The sequence below is a fragment of the Oncorhynchus keta genome, unplaced genomic scaffold (genome assembly GCF_023373465.1).
Source record: "Oncorhynchus keta strain PuntledgeMale-10-30-2019 unplaced genomic scaffold, Oket_V2 Un_contig_5916_pilon_pilon, whole genome shotgun sequence".
NCBI lineage: Eukaryota > Metazoa > Chordata > Actinopteri > Salmoniformes > Salmonidae > Oncorhynchus > Oncorhynchus keta.
In genome coordinates, this window is record NW_026288583.1 from 1,052,434 (window position 1) to 1,069,744 (window position 17,311).

Below are 17,311 nucleotides of genomic sequence, written 5' to 3' on the forward strand. Positions count from 1 at the left end.
ACCTCTCCTGAGTCTGTACGGGAGTTGCAGCGACGGGACAAGACCGTAACTACCACTTGGATACCACGAAATTGAAAAAAAAAATGAAATGCAGAAATTCATTTTATTTACAGAAGTTCAGACCCTTTGTTTTGAGACTCAATTGAACTCTGGTGCATCCTGTTGCCATTGATCGCCCTTGAGATGTTTCTTTGACTTGATTGGAGTCCAACTGGTAAATTCAATTGATTGGACATGATTTGTCAGGCACACACCTGTCTAATCAAATTTTATTTGTCACATACACATGGTTAGCAGATGTTAATGCGAGTGTAGCGAAATGCTTGTGCTTCTAGTTCCGACAATGCAGTAATAACCAACAAGTAATCTAACTAACAATTCCAAAACTGCTGTCTTATAAACAGTGTAAGGGGATAAAGAATATGTACATAAAGATATATGAATGAGTGATGGTACAGAGCGGCATAGGCAAGATACAGTAGATGGTATCGAGTACAGTATATACATATGAGATGAGTATGTAAACAAAGTGGCATAGTTAAAGTGGCTAGTGATACATGTATTACATAAGGATGCAGTAGAGGATATAGAGTACAGTATATACGTATGCATATGAAATGAATAATGTAGGGTATGTAACATTATATTAGCCTCTGCTGGTGAACAGTGTTAGTCCCTGGATGGGAGACCAGATACTGCTGGAAGAGGTGTTGAGGGTCAGTAGGAGGCACTCTTTTCCCAATGCCCTTTGTTGGGTGCCATGTTTCTGATGGAAAGTTAAACGGGTGACCTGACTGTGGTCACTAAAGATCACTTATTGTAAGGGTAGGAGTGTTAACCCCAGTGTCCTGGCTAAATTCCCAATGTAGCCCTTATACCATCACGGTCACCTAATCATCCCCAGCTTCCAATTGGCTCATTCATCCCCCGTAACTATTCCCCAGGCCATTGCTGGAAATGAGAATGTGTTCTCAGTGAACGTACGTAGGTAAATAAGGGTAAAATAAAAAATGTTATGAACTCCTCAATGCCATCAAATGAATCCCAGAACATATTTCAGTCTGTGCTAACGAAACAGTCCTGGAGCTTAGCATTCACTTCCTGTTTTTGCTTGAATGCAGGAATCAGGAGGATAGAGTTATGTTTAGATTTGCCAATTGGAGGGCAAGGGAGAGCTTTGTGTTTTCTGTGTATAGAGTAAAGGCCATCCAGAGGTTTTCACCTCTCGCTGCACAGGTGGCATGCTGGTAGAAATGAGGTAAGTTTTTTTAAAGTTAAATTTTTTTCCTGCATTAAAATCTCCAGCCACTAGGAGCGCTGCCTCTGGATGAGCATTTTCTTGTTTGCTTATTGCCCTATATAGCTCATTGAGTGCAGTCTTCGTGCCAGCATCGGGTTGTGTTGATAAACCGGATATGCTCCCTTTCTCCATGGTTGAGAAGTGTAGAGGGTTTCTGCACCTCATGAAAGTTTTCAAACCATGTTACGATCTTTGCCCATTTCAGCAAACTGGTAGTACCCGCTCTATATAAGCAAGCTAAAGCCGAAGTTGTACAACCCACCCAATGAATTGGCCAATGCACCGCACCATGTGTTGTGCTGATGGATGGACCTCCAGGGCTTACAGAGAGCTACTTAAATGCCCCCACCAGAGGGCAATGTCGCCCCTAATTCAACTAAATTCCAATCCTATATGAGAAATTGTCCTTTAGGTTCCACCTCCAAAGAATGACGCGGGCTGCTAATGCATATTCACAAATTGGGATAGGAACTTTTGGGGTGATTTCCAAATGTATTTATAAAGCCCTTCGTACATCAGCAGATATCTCAAAGTGCTGTACAGAAACCCAGCCTAAAACTCCAAACAGCAAGCAATGCAGGTGTAGAAGCACGGTGGCTAGGAAAAACTCCCTAGAGGGGTGGCCAGTCCTCTTCTGGCTGTGCCGGATGGAGATTATAACAGAACATGGCCAAGATGTTCAAATGTTCATAAATCACCAGCATGGTCAAATAATAATAATCACAGTAGTTGTCAAGGGTGCAGCAAGTCAGCACGTCAGGAGTAAATGTCAGTTGGCTTTTCATAGCCGATCATTAAGAGTATCTCTACCACTCCTGCTGTCTCTAGAGTTGAAAACAGCATGTCTGGGACATATAGCGCGTCCGGTGAACAGGTCAGGATTCCATAGCCACAGGCAGAACAGTTGAAACTGGAGCAGCAGCACAACCAAGTGGACTGGGGACAGCAAGGAGTCAGCGTAGCCTAGTGGTTAGAGCGTTGGACTAGTAACCGGAAGCTTGCGAGTTCAAACCCCCCGAGCTGACAAGGTACAAATCTGTCGTTCTGCCCCTGAACAGGCAGTTAACCCACTGTTCCCAGGCTGTCATTGAAAATAAGAATATGTTCTTAACTGACTTGCCTGGTTAAATAAAGGTAAAATAAAATGCCAGGTTGTGCTGAGGCATGGTCCTCGGGCTCAGGTTCTCAGAGAGAGAAAGAAAGAGAATTAGAGAGGGCATACTTAAATTCACACAGGACACCGGATAAGACAGGAGAAGTACTTCCGGCGCCTCGCTTAACATTCCTAGGAAACTATGCAGTTTTTTGTTTTTTTTACGTGTTATTTCTTACATTAGTACCCCAGGTCATCTTAGGTTTCATTACATACAGTCGAGAAGAACTACTGAATATAAGATCAGCGTCAACTCACCATCAGTACGACCAAGAATATGTTTTCCGCGACGCGGATCCTGTGTTCTGCCTTACAAACAGGACAACGGAATGGATCGCATGCAGCGACCCAAGAAAACGACTCCGAAAAAGAGGGAAACGAGGCGGTCTTCTGGTCAGACTCCGAAAAAGGGCACATCGCGCACCACTCCCTAGCATTCTTCTTGCCAATGTCCAGTCTCTTGACAACAAGGTTGACGAAATCCAAGCAAGGGTGGCATTCCAGAGGGACATCAGAGACTGTAACGTCCTATGCTTCACCGAAACATGGCTCACTGGGAAGACTCTATCCGATGCGGTGCAGCCAACGGGTTTCTCCACGCATCACGCCGACAGAAACAAACATCTTTCTGGTAAGAAGAGTGGCGGGGGCGTATGCCTCATGACTAACGAGACATGGTGTGATGAAGGAAACATACAGGAACTCAAATCCTTCTGTTCACCTGATTTAGAATTCCTCACAATCAAATGTAGACCGCATTATCTTCCAAGAGAATTCTCTTCGATTATAATCACAGCCGTATATATCCCCCCCCCAAGCAGACACATCGATGGCTCTGAACGAACTTTATTTAATTCTTTGCAAACTGGAAACCATTTATCCGGAGGCTGCATTCATTGTAGCTGGGGATTTTAACAAAGCTAATCTGAAAACAAGACTCCCTAAATTTTATCAGCATACTGGAAACCATTTATCCGGAGGCTGCATTCATTGTAGCTGGGGATTTTAACAAAGCTAATCTGAAAACAAGACTCCCTAAATTTTATCAGCATATCGATTGCGCAACCAGGGGTGGTAAAACCTTGGATCATTGTTACTCTAACTTCCGCGACGCATATAAGGCCCTGCCCCGCCCCCCTTTCGGAAAAGCTGACCACGACTCCATTTTGCTGATCCCTGCCTACAGGCAGAAACTAAAACAAGAGGCTCCCACGCTGAGGTCTGTCCAACGCTGGTCAGACCAAGCTGACTCCACACCCCAAGACTGCTTCCATCACGTGGACTGGGACATGTTTCGTATTGCGTCAGATAAAAATATTGACGAATACGCTGATTCGGTGTGAGAGTTCATTAGAACGTGCGTCGAAGATGTCGTTCCCATAGCAACGATAAAAACATTCCCTAACCAGAAACCGTGGATTGATGGCAGCATTCGCGTGAAACTGAAAGCGCGAACCACTGCTTTTAATCAGGGCAAGGTGTCTGGTAACATGTCCGAATATAAACAATGCAGCTATTAAACAAGCTAAGTGTCAGTACAGAGACAAAGTGGAATCTCAATTCAATGGCTCAGACACAAGAGGCATGTGGCAGGGTCTACAGTCAATCACGGACTACAAGAAGAAACCCAGCCCAGTCACGGACCAGGATGTCTTGCTCCCAGGCAGACTAAATAACTTTTTTGCCCGCTTTAAGGACAATACAGTGCCACTGACACGGCCTGCAACGAAAACATGCAGTCTCTCCTTCACTGCAGCCGAGGTGAGTAAGACATTTAAACGTGTTAACCCTCGCAAGGCTGCAGGCCCAGACGGCATCCCCAGCCGCGCCCTCAGAGCATGCGCAGACCAGCTGGCCGGTGTGTTTACGGACATATTCAATCAATCCCTATACCAGTCTGCTGTTCCCACATGCTTCAAGAGGGCCAGCATTGTTCCTGTTCCCAAGAAAGCTAAGGTAACTGAGCTAAACGACTACCGCCCCGTAGCACTCACTTCCGTCATCATGAAGTGCTTTGAGAGACTAGTCAAGGACCATATCACCTCCACCCTACCTGACACCCTAGACCCACTCCAATTTGCTTACCGCCCAAATAGGTCCACAGACGATGCAATCTCAACCACACTGCACACTGCCCTAACCCACCTGGACAAGAGGAATACCTATGTGAGAATGCTGTTCATCGACTACAGCTCGGCATTCAACACCATAGTACCCTCCAAGCTCATCATCAAGCTCGAGACCCTGGGTTACGACCCCGCCCTGTGCAACTGGGTACTGGACTTCCTGACGGGCCGCCCCCAGGTGGTGAGGGTAGGCAACAACATCTCCTCCCCGCTGATCCTCAACACGGGGGCCCCACTAGGGTGCGTTCTGAGCCCTCTCCTGTACTCCCTGTTCACCCACGACTGCGTGGCCACGCACGCCTCCAACTCAATCATCAAGTTTGCGGACGACACAACAGTGGTAGGCTTGTTTACCAACAACGACGAGACGGCCTACAGGGAGGAGGTGAGGGCCCTCGGAGTGTGGTGTCAGGAAAATAACCTCACACTCAACGTCAGCAAAACTAAGGAGATGATTGTGGACTTCAGGAAACAGCAGAGGGAACACCCCCCTATCCACATCGATGGAACAGTAGTGGAGAGGGTAGCAAGTTTTAAGTTCCTCGGCATACACATCACAGACAAACTGAATTGGTCCACTCACACTGACAGCGTCGTGAAGAAGGCGCAGCAGCGCCTCTTCAACCTCAGGAGGCTGAAGAAATTCGGCTTGTCACCAAAAGCACTCACAAACTTCTACAGATGCACAATCGAGAGCATCCTGGCGGGCTGTATCACCGCCTGGTACGGCAACATAAAAATGTGTCTTGGACAGCCCTACCCAGCTGCTATTGCATTGGTGTTTATGGGAGACCCACTCCAGTAAGTAGACAGGAAATTACCATTTTTTTTCAATGGTAAACGACTTGAGTGAACATTTATCCACCATCTTAGCTATTGCGCCGGTCAGTCGCGACTTGCGAACTTTGCAGGTGTTTCTGATTTTAATTAACAATGCCATGCTGGTGGGTGGTACTATTTTAAATTAAACCCAGCTCAACAAAACCGCAACAACAACAAATAGCTCCAGTTTCAACTGTTCTGCCTTATTATTATTCGACCATGCTGGTCATTTATGAACATTTGAACATCTTGGCCATGTTCTGTTATAATCTCCACCCGGCACAGCCAGAAGAGGACTGGCCACCCCACATAGCCTGGTTCCTCTCTAGGTTTCTTCCTGGGTTTTGGCCTTTCTAGGGAGTTTTTCCTAGCCACCGTGCTTCTACACCTGCATTGCTTGCTGTTTGGGGTTTTAGGCTGGGTTTCTGTACAGCACTTTGAGATATCAGCTGATGTACGAAGGGCTATATAAATTAATTTGATTTGATTTTGATTTGAAATAAAATACACATGTCATTTTATAGGAAAAGATACGCCGTAGGCAAGAATTTGCACGAAGCCTGCAGTTTGGTTCAACTAAACTTGTATTAAAATGACTTATTGACTTACATCGTGACACAAACACATCAGTCTCTGATCTCCTTTTGGACAGGCTGCAGCTAAGATCAATAACCACAACCACCCAGATTTTGGGCTGAATCCACTGTTGGTACACAACCATGCAAGCACATTAATGAACAAATATGTATTTTTGACTGTTTTCCCTGTAGACTGCCGTGATCAGCTATGACTACATGACATCTCTGAAACATGTGGAGTATGGATCAGAAGAATACTGGGCGCTCAAATCCCAGGTAAGGCTCGGGCTTTGCTATATGGCCAAAATATCATTGTGTGAAATGTTTCATATTTTTGATGGTATTTTATGTTAAAAAAAAATAAAATAATTAGTGGGTTGAAACACATACGTTTTAAGTGATTTCAATGTGGTTTTCTCCATTCTGATTTGTTTTATACTGTTCAGTCCAGCATTTTTGTAATTTTCTGAATTTCCTGTACGTTTGTTTCCTCTTCCACACTGCCATGCAGAGCTGCATGGTATGGGCAAAACACCAAGGCCTAGTAAATTGGTGAATTGTTGGAGTCATGGAAATGGAATGTATGGTCTGTATTCAGACCCTTTGCTATGAGACTTGAGCTCAAGTGCATCCTGCTTCCATTGATCATCCTTGAGATGTTTCTACAACTTGATTTGGAGTCCCTTTGTGGTAAATAAAATTGATTTGAACATGATCTGGAAATGCACACACCTGTCTATATAAGGTCCCACAGCACAGATCGTGCATGTCAGAGCCAAAACCAACCCATGAGGTCGAAGGAATTGACCTTAGACCTCCAAGACAGGATTGTGTCGATGCACGGATCTGGGGAAGGGTACCAAAACATGTATGCAGCATTGAAGGGCCACAAGAACACAATGGCCTCCATCATTCTTAAATGGAAGTTTGGAACCACCAAGTCTCCTCCTAGAGCTGGCCACCCTGCCAAACTGCCCATTTGGCAGAGAATGGCCTTGGTCAGGGAGGTGAACTTCCAGAAGGACAACCATCTCTGCAGCACTCCACCAATCAGGCCTTCATGGTGGAGTGGCCAGACAGAAGCCACTCCTCCAGTAAAAGGCACATGACAGCCCACTTTGAGTTTGCCAATAGGCACCTAAAGGACTCTCTGGACATTACAGACAACTCTCTGGTCTGATGAAACCAAGTTTGAATTCTTTGGCCTGAATGCCAAATCCATTTTAGAATAAGGCTGTAGTGTAACAATGTGGAAAATGTGAAGCGGTCTGAGTACACTCTAGCTAGCTAAAATATTAATGCATTGCCTATTCCTCTCTTTATAAGATACCATTACACAAACAACATGCATATACCAGCACTGGTACCGTGCTGTATTAGATACCTATGTTTGCTCTGACTCTTAAGTACATTTAGCAAGCTAGCTAAATTCAAATCAAAAAAAATTATTTGTCACATGCGCCGAATACAACAGGTGTAGTAGACCTTACTATGAAATTCTTACTTCCTTACAAGCTCTTTACCAACAATGCAGTTCAAGAAATAGAGTTAAGAAAATATTTACTAAATAAACTAAAGTAAATCAATTTAAAGTAACAATTAAATAACGAGGCTATGTACAGGGGGACTGGTACCCAGTCAATGTGCAGGGGTACAGGCAAGTTGAGGTCATTTGTACAGCAGGTAAAGTGACTATGCATACAAAATAAACAGCGAGTAGCAGCAGTGTAAAAACAAAGGGGGGTCGTCAAATGTAAATAGTCCGGCTGGCCATTTGTTTAATTGTTCAGAACTCCTTCTTGGGGGTAGAAGCATAATATAGGTCCTGGATGGCAGGAAGCTTGGCCCCGGTGATGTACTTGGCCCTACGCACTACCCTCTGTAGCGCCTTGCGGTCGGAGGCCGAGCAGTTGCCATACCAGGCGGTGATTCAATGGTCAGGATGCTCTCGGTGGTGCATCTGTAGAACATTTTAAGGTTCTGGGGACCCATGCCAAATCCTTTCAGTCTCCTGAGGGGGAGAAGGTGCTGTCGTGCCGCCTTCATGACTTTCTTAGTTTGTTTGGACCTAGATCGTACGTTCGTGATGTGGACACCAAGGAGTTTAAAACTCTTGACCCGCTCCACGACAGCCCCGTCAATGTTTTCCTGTAGTCTACGATTAGCTCCTTTGTCTTGCTCCCATTGAGGGAGAGGTTGTTTTCCTAGCACCACACTGCCAGGTCTCTGACCTGCTCCCTATAGGCTGTCACATCATTGTCATTTATCAGGCCTACCACTGTTGCGTCGTCAGCAAACTTAATGCTGGAGTTGGAGTTGTGTTTGGACTCCCAGTCGTGAGTGAACAGGGAGTACAGGAGGGGGTTAAGCACCCACCCCTGAGGGGCCCCAGTGTTGAGGATCAGCGTGGCAGACAAGTTATTGCCTACCCTTACCACCTGGAGGTGGCCCGTCAGGAAGTTCAGGATCCAGATGCAGATGGAGGTGTTTAGTCCCAGGGTCCTTAGCTTAGTGATGTGCTTTGTGGGCACTGGGGTTGAATGCTGAGCTGTAGTCAATAAATAAGCATACTCACATATGTGTTCCTTTTGTCCAGGTGGGAAAGGGAACCGTGTGGAGTGCACTTGAGATTCCGTCATCTATGGATCTGTTGGGGAGGCAAGCGAATTGGTGTGGGTCTAGGGTTTCCTGGATGATGGATGACCAGCCTTTCAAAGCACTTCATGGCTACCGATGGGAGCGCTACAGGGCAGTGATCATTAAGGGCAGGTTACCTTCGCCCCCTTGGGCACAGGGACTATGGTGGTTTGCTTGAAACAACATGTAGGTGTTAAAGACTCAGTCAGGGAGAGGTTGAAAATGTCAGTGAAGACACTTGCCAGTTGATCCACGCATGCTTTGAATACACGTCCTGGTAATCCATCTGGCCCCATGGCTTTGTAAATATTGACCTGTCTAAAGGTTTTGTTTTCATCTGCTACCGAGAGCGTGATCACAGTTGTACGGAAAAGCTGGTGCTGCTTGTGTTGCTTGCCCCGAAGTGAGCATAATGGGCATTTAGCTCATCTGGTAGGGTCACGTCACTGTGCAGCTCGTGGCTGGGTTTCCCTTTTGTTGTCCGTAATAGTTCGCAAGCTCTGCCACATCTGACAAGCCTCAATTTTAGTCCTGTATTGATGCTTTGTCTGTGATGGTTCATCTGAGGGCTTTGCGGGATTTCTTATAAGCGTCCGGATCAGTGTCCCAGTTTGTTCGTCGCAAGAGTTTAACTCAATCTTTTACACACTTGGGTAAAAAAGGGTGTTTCTGTCATCCTGGCACGCTCTCTGAGCTCCCTCGGGCATGGCTAGTTACTTGCAAAGTATCATAAAAACAATTTCTTGTTAAAGGAATATGAATTTAGTTATCTTAACAAAAATATTCTCTTCATCCTTTATTTCATATACAACATAAAGGATGTAAACTTTACATGGTGTGAAAGCTCTTTTTTAAAAAGTGGTATAAAAAAAATATTGTAACTTAATGACATCACAAAATAGTCATATCTCATCATTCCCCACATTTGGATGTTGAAAATATTGTCCCAGTGTTTAAGTTTAAGTTAAGTGTTTGGCTGTCAAAATCTTCTGTAACAGATTCTAATCACCAATACTAGAGACCAAAGGAGTCGTCTGCTGCATGCAATTTACTATTGGTGTGAGGTCATAAAACCCCCACACCAATTCCTCCTCCCTTCTGTGGGTGAGAGGGCCCAGTAGACATTAATCTATTTTAAACTGATCTTTGGATCCTCACAGGAGAGTCATGACCATAGCATCCCTCATCTGACCACTTCCGTATTGAGCGAGTCACTGGTACTGCCTGCTTTAGTTTTTCCTTGTAAGCAGGAATACGGAAGATGGAATTATGGTCAGATTTTCAAAAAATGGATGGCTAGGGAAAGCTCGGTGTGTGGAGTAAAGGTGTTCTAGAGTTATTTTTACATTTTTTAAAAACATTTAATTTTAAATGTAATTTATTTTTTCTCTGGGTACACATGTGATATTCTGGTTTAAGTAGGCAAAACATACTTAAGTTTGCCTGCAAGTCCCCGGCCACTAGGAGCGCCACTTTTGGATGAGCTTTTTCTTGTTTGCTTATGGCTTTATACAGTTGTTTGAGTGCAGTCTTACTGCCAGCATCAGTTTGTGATGGTAAATAGACGGCTGCGAATAATATAGATGAGAACTCTCTTGGTAGATAGTGTGGTCTACAGCTTGTCATGAGGTACTCTACCTCAGGCGAGCAATACCTCGAGACTTCTTTAATATTAGACATCGCGCACCAGCTGTTATTGACAAATAGACACCCACCCCTGCCCCTCGTCTTACCAGACGTAGCTGTTCTGTCCTGCCGATGCATAGAAAACCCAGCCAGCTCTGTATTATCCGTATCGTCGTTCAGCCACGTTTCGGTGAAACATAAGATTTTAGAGTATTTAATGTCCCGTTGGTAGGATAGTTTTAATCATAGAGTATCCATTTTATTTTCCAATGATTGCACGTTGGCCAATCGTACGGATGGTAGAATTTGCAGAAGGCAGTCCAACCTCTTTCTGCATCTTTACTTCAAACAAATGACAGGGATTTGGGCCTGGTCTTGAAAGTAGTATGTCTTTTGCATCGGACACGTTAAAGAAAAAATCTTGGTGAGTAATTGCTGTTCTGATGTCCAGAAGTTATTTTTGAGACTACTGTAGCAGCAACATTATGTACAAAATAAGTAAAAAAATAACGCAAAAAAAATGGCACAGTTGGTTAGGAGGAGAGGTCGACCGATTAATCGGTATGGCCTATTTTAATTAGGGCCGATTTTCGAGTTTTCATAACAATCTGTAATCAGCATTTTTGGATGCCGATTTACTTTGCAGTCCACGAGGAGACTGCGTGGCAGGCTGACCACCTGTTACGCGAGTGCAGCAAGGAGCCAAGGTAAGTTTCTAGCTAGCATTAAACTTATCTTATAAAAAAACTATCTTAACATAATCACTAGTTAACTGCACATGGTTGATGATATTACTAGCTTGTTTTGCGTTGCATATATTCAATGTTAATTTATCATTGAATCACAGCCAAGCAGGTGATGATTTAACAAAAGCGCATTCGTGAAAAAAAACCACAATCTTTGCACAAATGTACCTAACCATAAACATCAATACCTTTCTTTAAAATCAATACACAAGTATATATATTTTTTAAACCTGCATATTTAGTTAAAATAAATTAATGTTAGCAGGCAATATTAACTAGGGAAATTGTGTCACTTCTCTTGCGTTCTATGCAAGCAGTCAGGGTATATGCAACAGTTTGGGTCTTCCTAACGAAGACCGTAATTAATTTGTCAGAATTTTACATAATTATGACATAACATTGAAGGTTGTGCAATGTAACAGCAATATTTTGAAGGTTCCGTATTTCACTGAAAGAATAAACATTTTGGTTTTGAATTGATACTTTCTGGTTTTGACAATATTAATGACGTAAGGCTCATATCTGTGTGTTTATTATATTATAATTAGGTCTATGATTTGAAAGAGCAGTCTGACTGAGTGGTGGTAGGCAGCAACAGGCTTGTAAGCATTCATTCAAACAGCACTTTCCTGCGTTTGCCAGCAGCTCTTTGCAATGCTTGAAGCACAGCATAGTTTATGACTTCAAGCATATCAACTCCCGAGACTAGGCTGGCAATACTATAGTGCCTATAAGAACATCCAATAGTCAAAGGTATATGAAATACAAATGGTATAGAGAGAAATATATAATTCCTATAATAACTACAACCTATAACTTCTTAACAGGGAATATTGAAGACTCATGTTAAAAGGAACCACCAGCTTTCATATGTTCTCATGTTCTGAGCAAGGAACTGAAAAATTAGCTCTTTAACATGGCACACATTGCAATTTTACTTCTCCAACACTTTGTTTTTGCATTATTTAAACCAAATTGAACATGTTTCATTCATTTGAGACTAAATACATAAATAAAATCTATATTAAGTTAAAATAAGTGTTCATTCAGTATTGTTGTTATTGTCATTATTACAAATCTATATATAAAAATTTGCCTTACATTTTTTTTTTATCGGTATCGGCTTTTTTTGGTCCTCCAATAATCTGTATCGGCATTGAAAAATCATAATCGGTCGACCTCTAGTTAGGAGCCTGTAAAACAGCAGTCATCCCCTCCAGCGTCATTCAATTGTAATAGCCAGTTTACTAGCGATAAACATTAGCAGCTAACAAGATTTATTTGAGCCACAACTTGCAAAGAAAAGACAAACTAGCAGACGGTAAGATACACAAACTAATAGTTTAATTATGGAATGCTTGTGGAAAGCAGCATGTCATCATCTTTTGCATTTATCTGACCATGCAGAATGAACAGGCAAGGAAGTGCTTGTAACTCGGGTCGAGCAACTGCTCTCTCCTTGAGTGACGGGGCATGGCTTGGTGTGGGAATCGGCAAGCAGCCGGGGGAGAGAGAGAAAGACAACTTAATCAGCAAACTGAGTCAACCATAATTTAAATTACATGCGTCTGACGATACATTGGAATTATACAATGACTGAGGTTAAAGAGCAGACTGTCAGCTTTAATTTCAGCATATTTTCATCCACTTCTACATTAATGTGGATGCTTACATGATTACGGATATTCCTGAATGAATCGTGAATAATGATGAGTGAGAAAGTTAGACGCACATATCATACTCTCAAGACATGCTAACCTAAACGGGGGAGGTTAGCATTTTTTTTTTTGGGGGGGGGTGTGTCTATGATTCAATCCGGACTATCCGTAATCATGGTAGCATCCACATTTAATGTAGAAGTGTTAAACATTATATTCTTATTTACAATAAAAGTGACTCCAGAATGACACAATACATTGTTTAACAGTAATTTCTATTGGGCACAAAATAATCTGAAACACAAAAGAAACAAACAGCAAATGCATCCAACAAGTTTGTAGTCACAAGCTTGATGTAATCATTGCTTATGAGGAATATGGGACCAAATACAACACTTTTTACTACTTTAATACGCAATAGAATTTGTTCCTATACTTTTGGTCCCCTAAAAAGGGGGGCAGACTATGTACAAAACATGCTGTAATTTCCAAACGTTTCACTCGATATTTATGACCCTCAAATTAAAGCTGACTGTCAGCACATTAACCTCCATAGTTGTATGAAGTACTGGAGTACAGAGCCAAAACAACATTTTGTCACTGTACCAATACTTTTGGAGCTCTCTGTACGTTGTGAGAGTATTGTTGTGAACTGACGTGGGCCTTGGAAGAGTTCATGATGCAGCTTTTATTCCCTGCTACCAGAAACCTCTTGATATACTACACTAATTCCGCCACTGTAGCCCACCCCTCTGCTGTGATCTGTGCTTTGTTTGAGAGTGAGACACAGGAGCAGGTGATGCTGATGGGTCGTGGAGAGTTGACCTTCGATACTTTGTATGAATTCGGTTTCTTTGAGAGAATAATATTTTCTTTTTTTTCTGAGTAAAGACAACGCAGAGCTGACTTCCACCTCGTTTCTGCCGCATTGATCCACCTCATAAAGGCTCTTCTGAAGCTGAACTCGACGCCGCTCAGATTCTTATAATTCCTTTCAACAGATTCTTCCTTTTTTTGTAAATGGTGAAATTACCCGGGCTAGAGTATGAAAGGGGGTTTATTTTGAAAGGGAGGATGGTTGCGGAGGCTTGTGAATTCAGTGTGAGTGTGTAGAAGCGGAGGGGGATAAAAGCTAGTGCTTAAAGGGCTAACGTGACAGCCACAGTGTAAACACTTTAGCTCTGCCTCTCCAGAAACTTGACCCATACAAGACCTCTGTTCTTCTACTCTCTCTCTCTCACACAACTGCACACTTCTTTTCACACTCTGTTTCTCCTATTGTCAGTCATCCCATGTATCCCATAATGTGTCTCTCTCTCCACCCCTTCTCCTCTCCCTCAATTTCTCATCACTCTCTCTTTTCTCTCTCCCTATGCAGGCATCAGAATGCAGTTTTTAAACCTTCAAAGATGTTCTGACCTTTTATAATTCAGTAGCAAATAGGTATTTTATCCTGCACAGGCTGTGCCTCTTATTCTCACTGCAGGGGCTCACAGGTGCTCACACACACAGATACCCTCATCATGCTGTCATATGTAATTTATTCTCTTTTACCAAGCACACCTTCAAATAAACCATTAGGGAGAACAAACAAGTTTGAAGTTAAGTGTAAATACCGGATAACCATGATTTGTGCCATTTCCAGTTCCCCTTTAAAAACGCCAAAGCCCGGCTCAGACGGCAACACTCAGCCGACCCACACTCGGAAAGGTCAAAGTATCTCACCTGTGCTGCTGTGTGTGTTTGTGTGCCACTTGAGGAGTGCGACGAACCCTGAAGAGCGTGGTTCAACATGACTGCCTCGGCCAGGGTGTGTGTGTATACAGAGGGATAGGGACACACACATGCACCCTCTGGGCCCTCTGGTCAAGGCTGGCTACACACTCTGATTAGAATTAATGCAGGGCTGTGATTTAATCCAGAGAGGTGGTCTGCTGCCTGATTATGATGAAGCCATGGTGGTGAGGAAGTGTGTGTGTGTGTGTGTGTGGCCTTGTGCCTTTTTACCTTCATTATGCTGTTCGTTCCTCTGTTTTAAGGAAGGTTTATACTTTGTCTAATGACATGTCTGTAGGCAAATAGAATGCAATTTAGTCTTTGGTGAAAACTACATTTAATTTATACTCCTGTCGAATGTTTGTCGACTTTCGTCGCAATGGTCATTTTCCTTGTCGCAGGGACACAAAAAAAGTTTGTCTGTGACGGTCGCAGCCTCTTTTACTTGCCGGAAACTCAATTGTCATATGCCAGAAAGCCATAGTAACAAGACGGTGTAGGCGTTAGTAATAATCTATCGGTTTACAATTTTACAATGTTAATGCTGACGTGTGTACTCTATATATAGATTAAAGACTGATTGCCTTGTGTTTGTCTTTATCCTGTGGATTTCATGGACAGTCACATACAAATAGATTGGACATTAAATTGTGTAGCCTAGGCCTCAGCTAAACCATATGCAGATGTAGTGGCTCAGGTATTGAGCTTGTGTCATTAGAAGATTTTGTAACTTGTAGATTGTCGTGTGTACTGTTCCAGACATTGTGTTGCTATTGTGTGTTGCCTTAGCTGTAGTGGGGTGTTGTCCAGGTGTTGTTAGCTCTAGTGTGTCATTGACTCAGATGTTGTGATTCCCAGGTGCTGTACGTTCGGTACTAACCGGTCCATGTGAATGCTCTGGTAATGAGCTTTGTTCCACACAGTTAGCTCACTCGCTCTCTCTCTTTTCTCTATCCCTCTCTCCCCCTGCCTATCTGTGGCGCAGGGGCCAGCTGCTCAGTGCTCTTGTTGAAGAGGTTTCGTCAACAGCCACTTACCGAGCCAGCCACTCTGACTCTCTCTGGCAGGCCTCATCAAAGGTTGTCTGGAGCACTGAGGGCCATTCATTGACAATTAAGACCTTATACAGACAGCCAAGGGAATGTTTGGGGCCTCATGGATGCACTAGCTAGGGATTATTAGTGTTCATTGGGGTGTGTGTGTGTGTGTGTGTGTGTCTAGTGGGGGTGAGGGGTAGGGTGTGCGCTTGTTTGATGTCTCATAAGGGCCAGGAGTTTTTCCTCCTAACTATGTGGCTTGAAGAGGAAATGCTTGGGGCTCTAAGGGGAGTATTTATTCCACATGCATGTATGGATTGTTACAGTTGAGTGGGGATGGGCAAGGCAGGGATTGTTAGTCAGTGTCAAGGGGGTGGATGCACTGGTTTGATACAAACTATAGGTAGTTATTAGGCCAACAAACATCAAAGGCTGTCTTTGAACATAGATCTCTGGTTTCCCCGACTGCTGTAAACTCATTTAGGACTCCACCTTGGCATGGGACATTTCCTTACCAAAAAAAGTATATTTTCTTTCACCTTACTTCGTAGTTCGCAGGTCTGTTTTTCAGTTGATGAGAATAATTTAAATGGCCTTTGTGGCGTGTGTGTGTGTGTGAGAAGCGTACGTACAGTACCAGTCTGGACACACCTACTCATTCAAGGGTTTTTCTTTATTTGGACTATTTATACATTGTAGAATAATAGTGAAGATATCAACATTATGAAATGACACATATGGAATCATGTAAAAACCACAAAGGTGTTAAACAAATCAAAATATATTTGAGATTCTTCAAAGTAGCCACCCTTTTGCGTTGATGACAGCTTTGCACACTCTTGGCATTCTCTCAACCAGCTTCACATGGAATGCTTTTCCAACAGTCTTGAAGGAGTTCCCACACATGCTGAGCACTTGTTGGCTGCTTTTCCTTCACTCTTGCGGTCCAACTCATCCCAAACCATTGAAGTCTCCACTATTATTGTACAATGTAGAAAATAGTACAAATGAAGAAAAACCCTTGAATGAGTAGGTATGCCCGAACTTTTGACTGGTGCTGTACATACGCATCACACAGAGACAAACATGCCACAAAGGCCATTTTAAATTATTCTCATGGACTGGTAAACAGACCTGCAAGGTGAAAGAAAAGACATTTGGTAAGAAAAGTCCTAAATGAGGTTACAGCAGTCAGGGTTTAATAAGGAAGCCACAGATTCATCTATGTTCAAAGGTAGCCTTTGATGTTTGGTTTGCGGTCGGGTGGTTGTTGAGGCCAAGTCATCTGATGCAGCACTCATCACTCTCCTTGGTCAAATAGCCCTTACACAGCCTGTTGGTGTGTTGGGTCATTGTCCTGTTGAAAAATAAATGATAGTCCCACTAAGCAGATGGGATGGCGTATCTCTGCAGAATGCTGTGGAAGCCATGCTGGTTAAGTGTGCTTTGAATTCTAAATAAATTACCGACAGTGTCACCAGCAAAGCACCATCACACCACCACCTCCATGCTTCACGGTGGGAACCACACGTGCGCATATCATTCACCGTTCACCTACTCTGCGTCTCAAAGACACAACTGTTGGAACCCAAAATCTCAATTTGGACTCATCAGACCAAATTACAGATTTCCACCGGACTCATATCCATTGCTCGTGTTTCCTGGCCAAGCAAGTCTCTTCTTCTTATTGGTGTGGAAATTTTTCTTCAACTAATTATGGACTGTCGTTTCTCTTTCCTTATTTGAGTTGTTCTTGCCATATGGACTTGGTCTTTTACCAAATACGGCTAGCTTCAGTATACTCAAACGCATTAAGAAGGAAAGAAATTCCACAAATTAACTTTTAACAAGG

At 43.2% G+C, this 17,311-nt stretch overlaps 1 protein-coding gene across 1 annotated transcript in view; it reads left to right on the plus strand.

Annotated features, from left to right (window-relative positions):
• The window catches only part of adck1 (aarF domain containing kinase 1), a 177,181-nt gene that overhangs the window by 13,405 nt on the left and 146,465 nt on the right, over positions 1-17,311 (plus strand). The window contains exon 3 of the mRNA XM_035743432.2: positions 6,172-6,255. Within this exon, the coding sequence (XP_035599325.1) occupies positions 6,172-6,255 (84 nt within the window). The remainder of the gene's footprint in view (positions 1-6,171; positions 6,256-17,311) is intronic.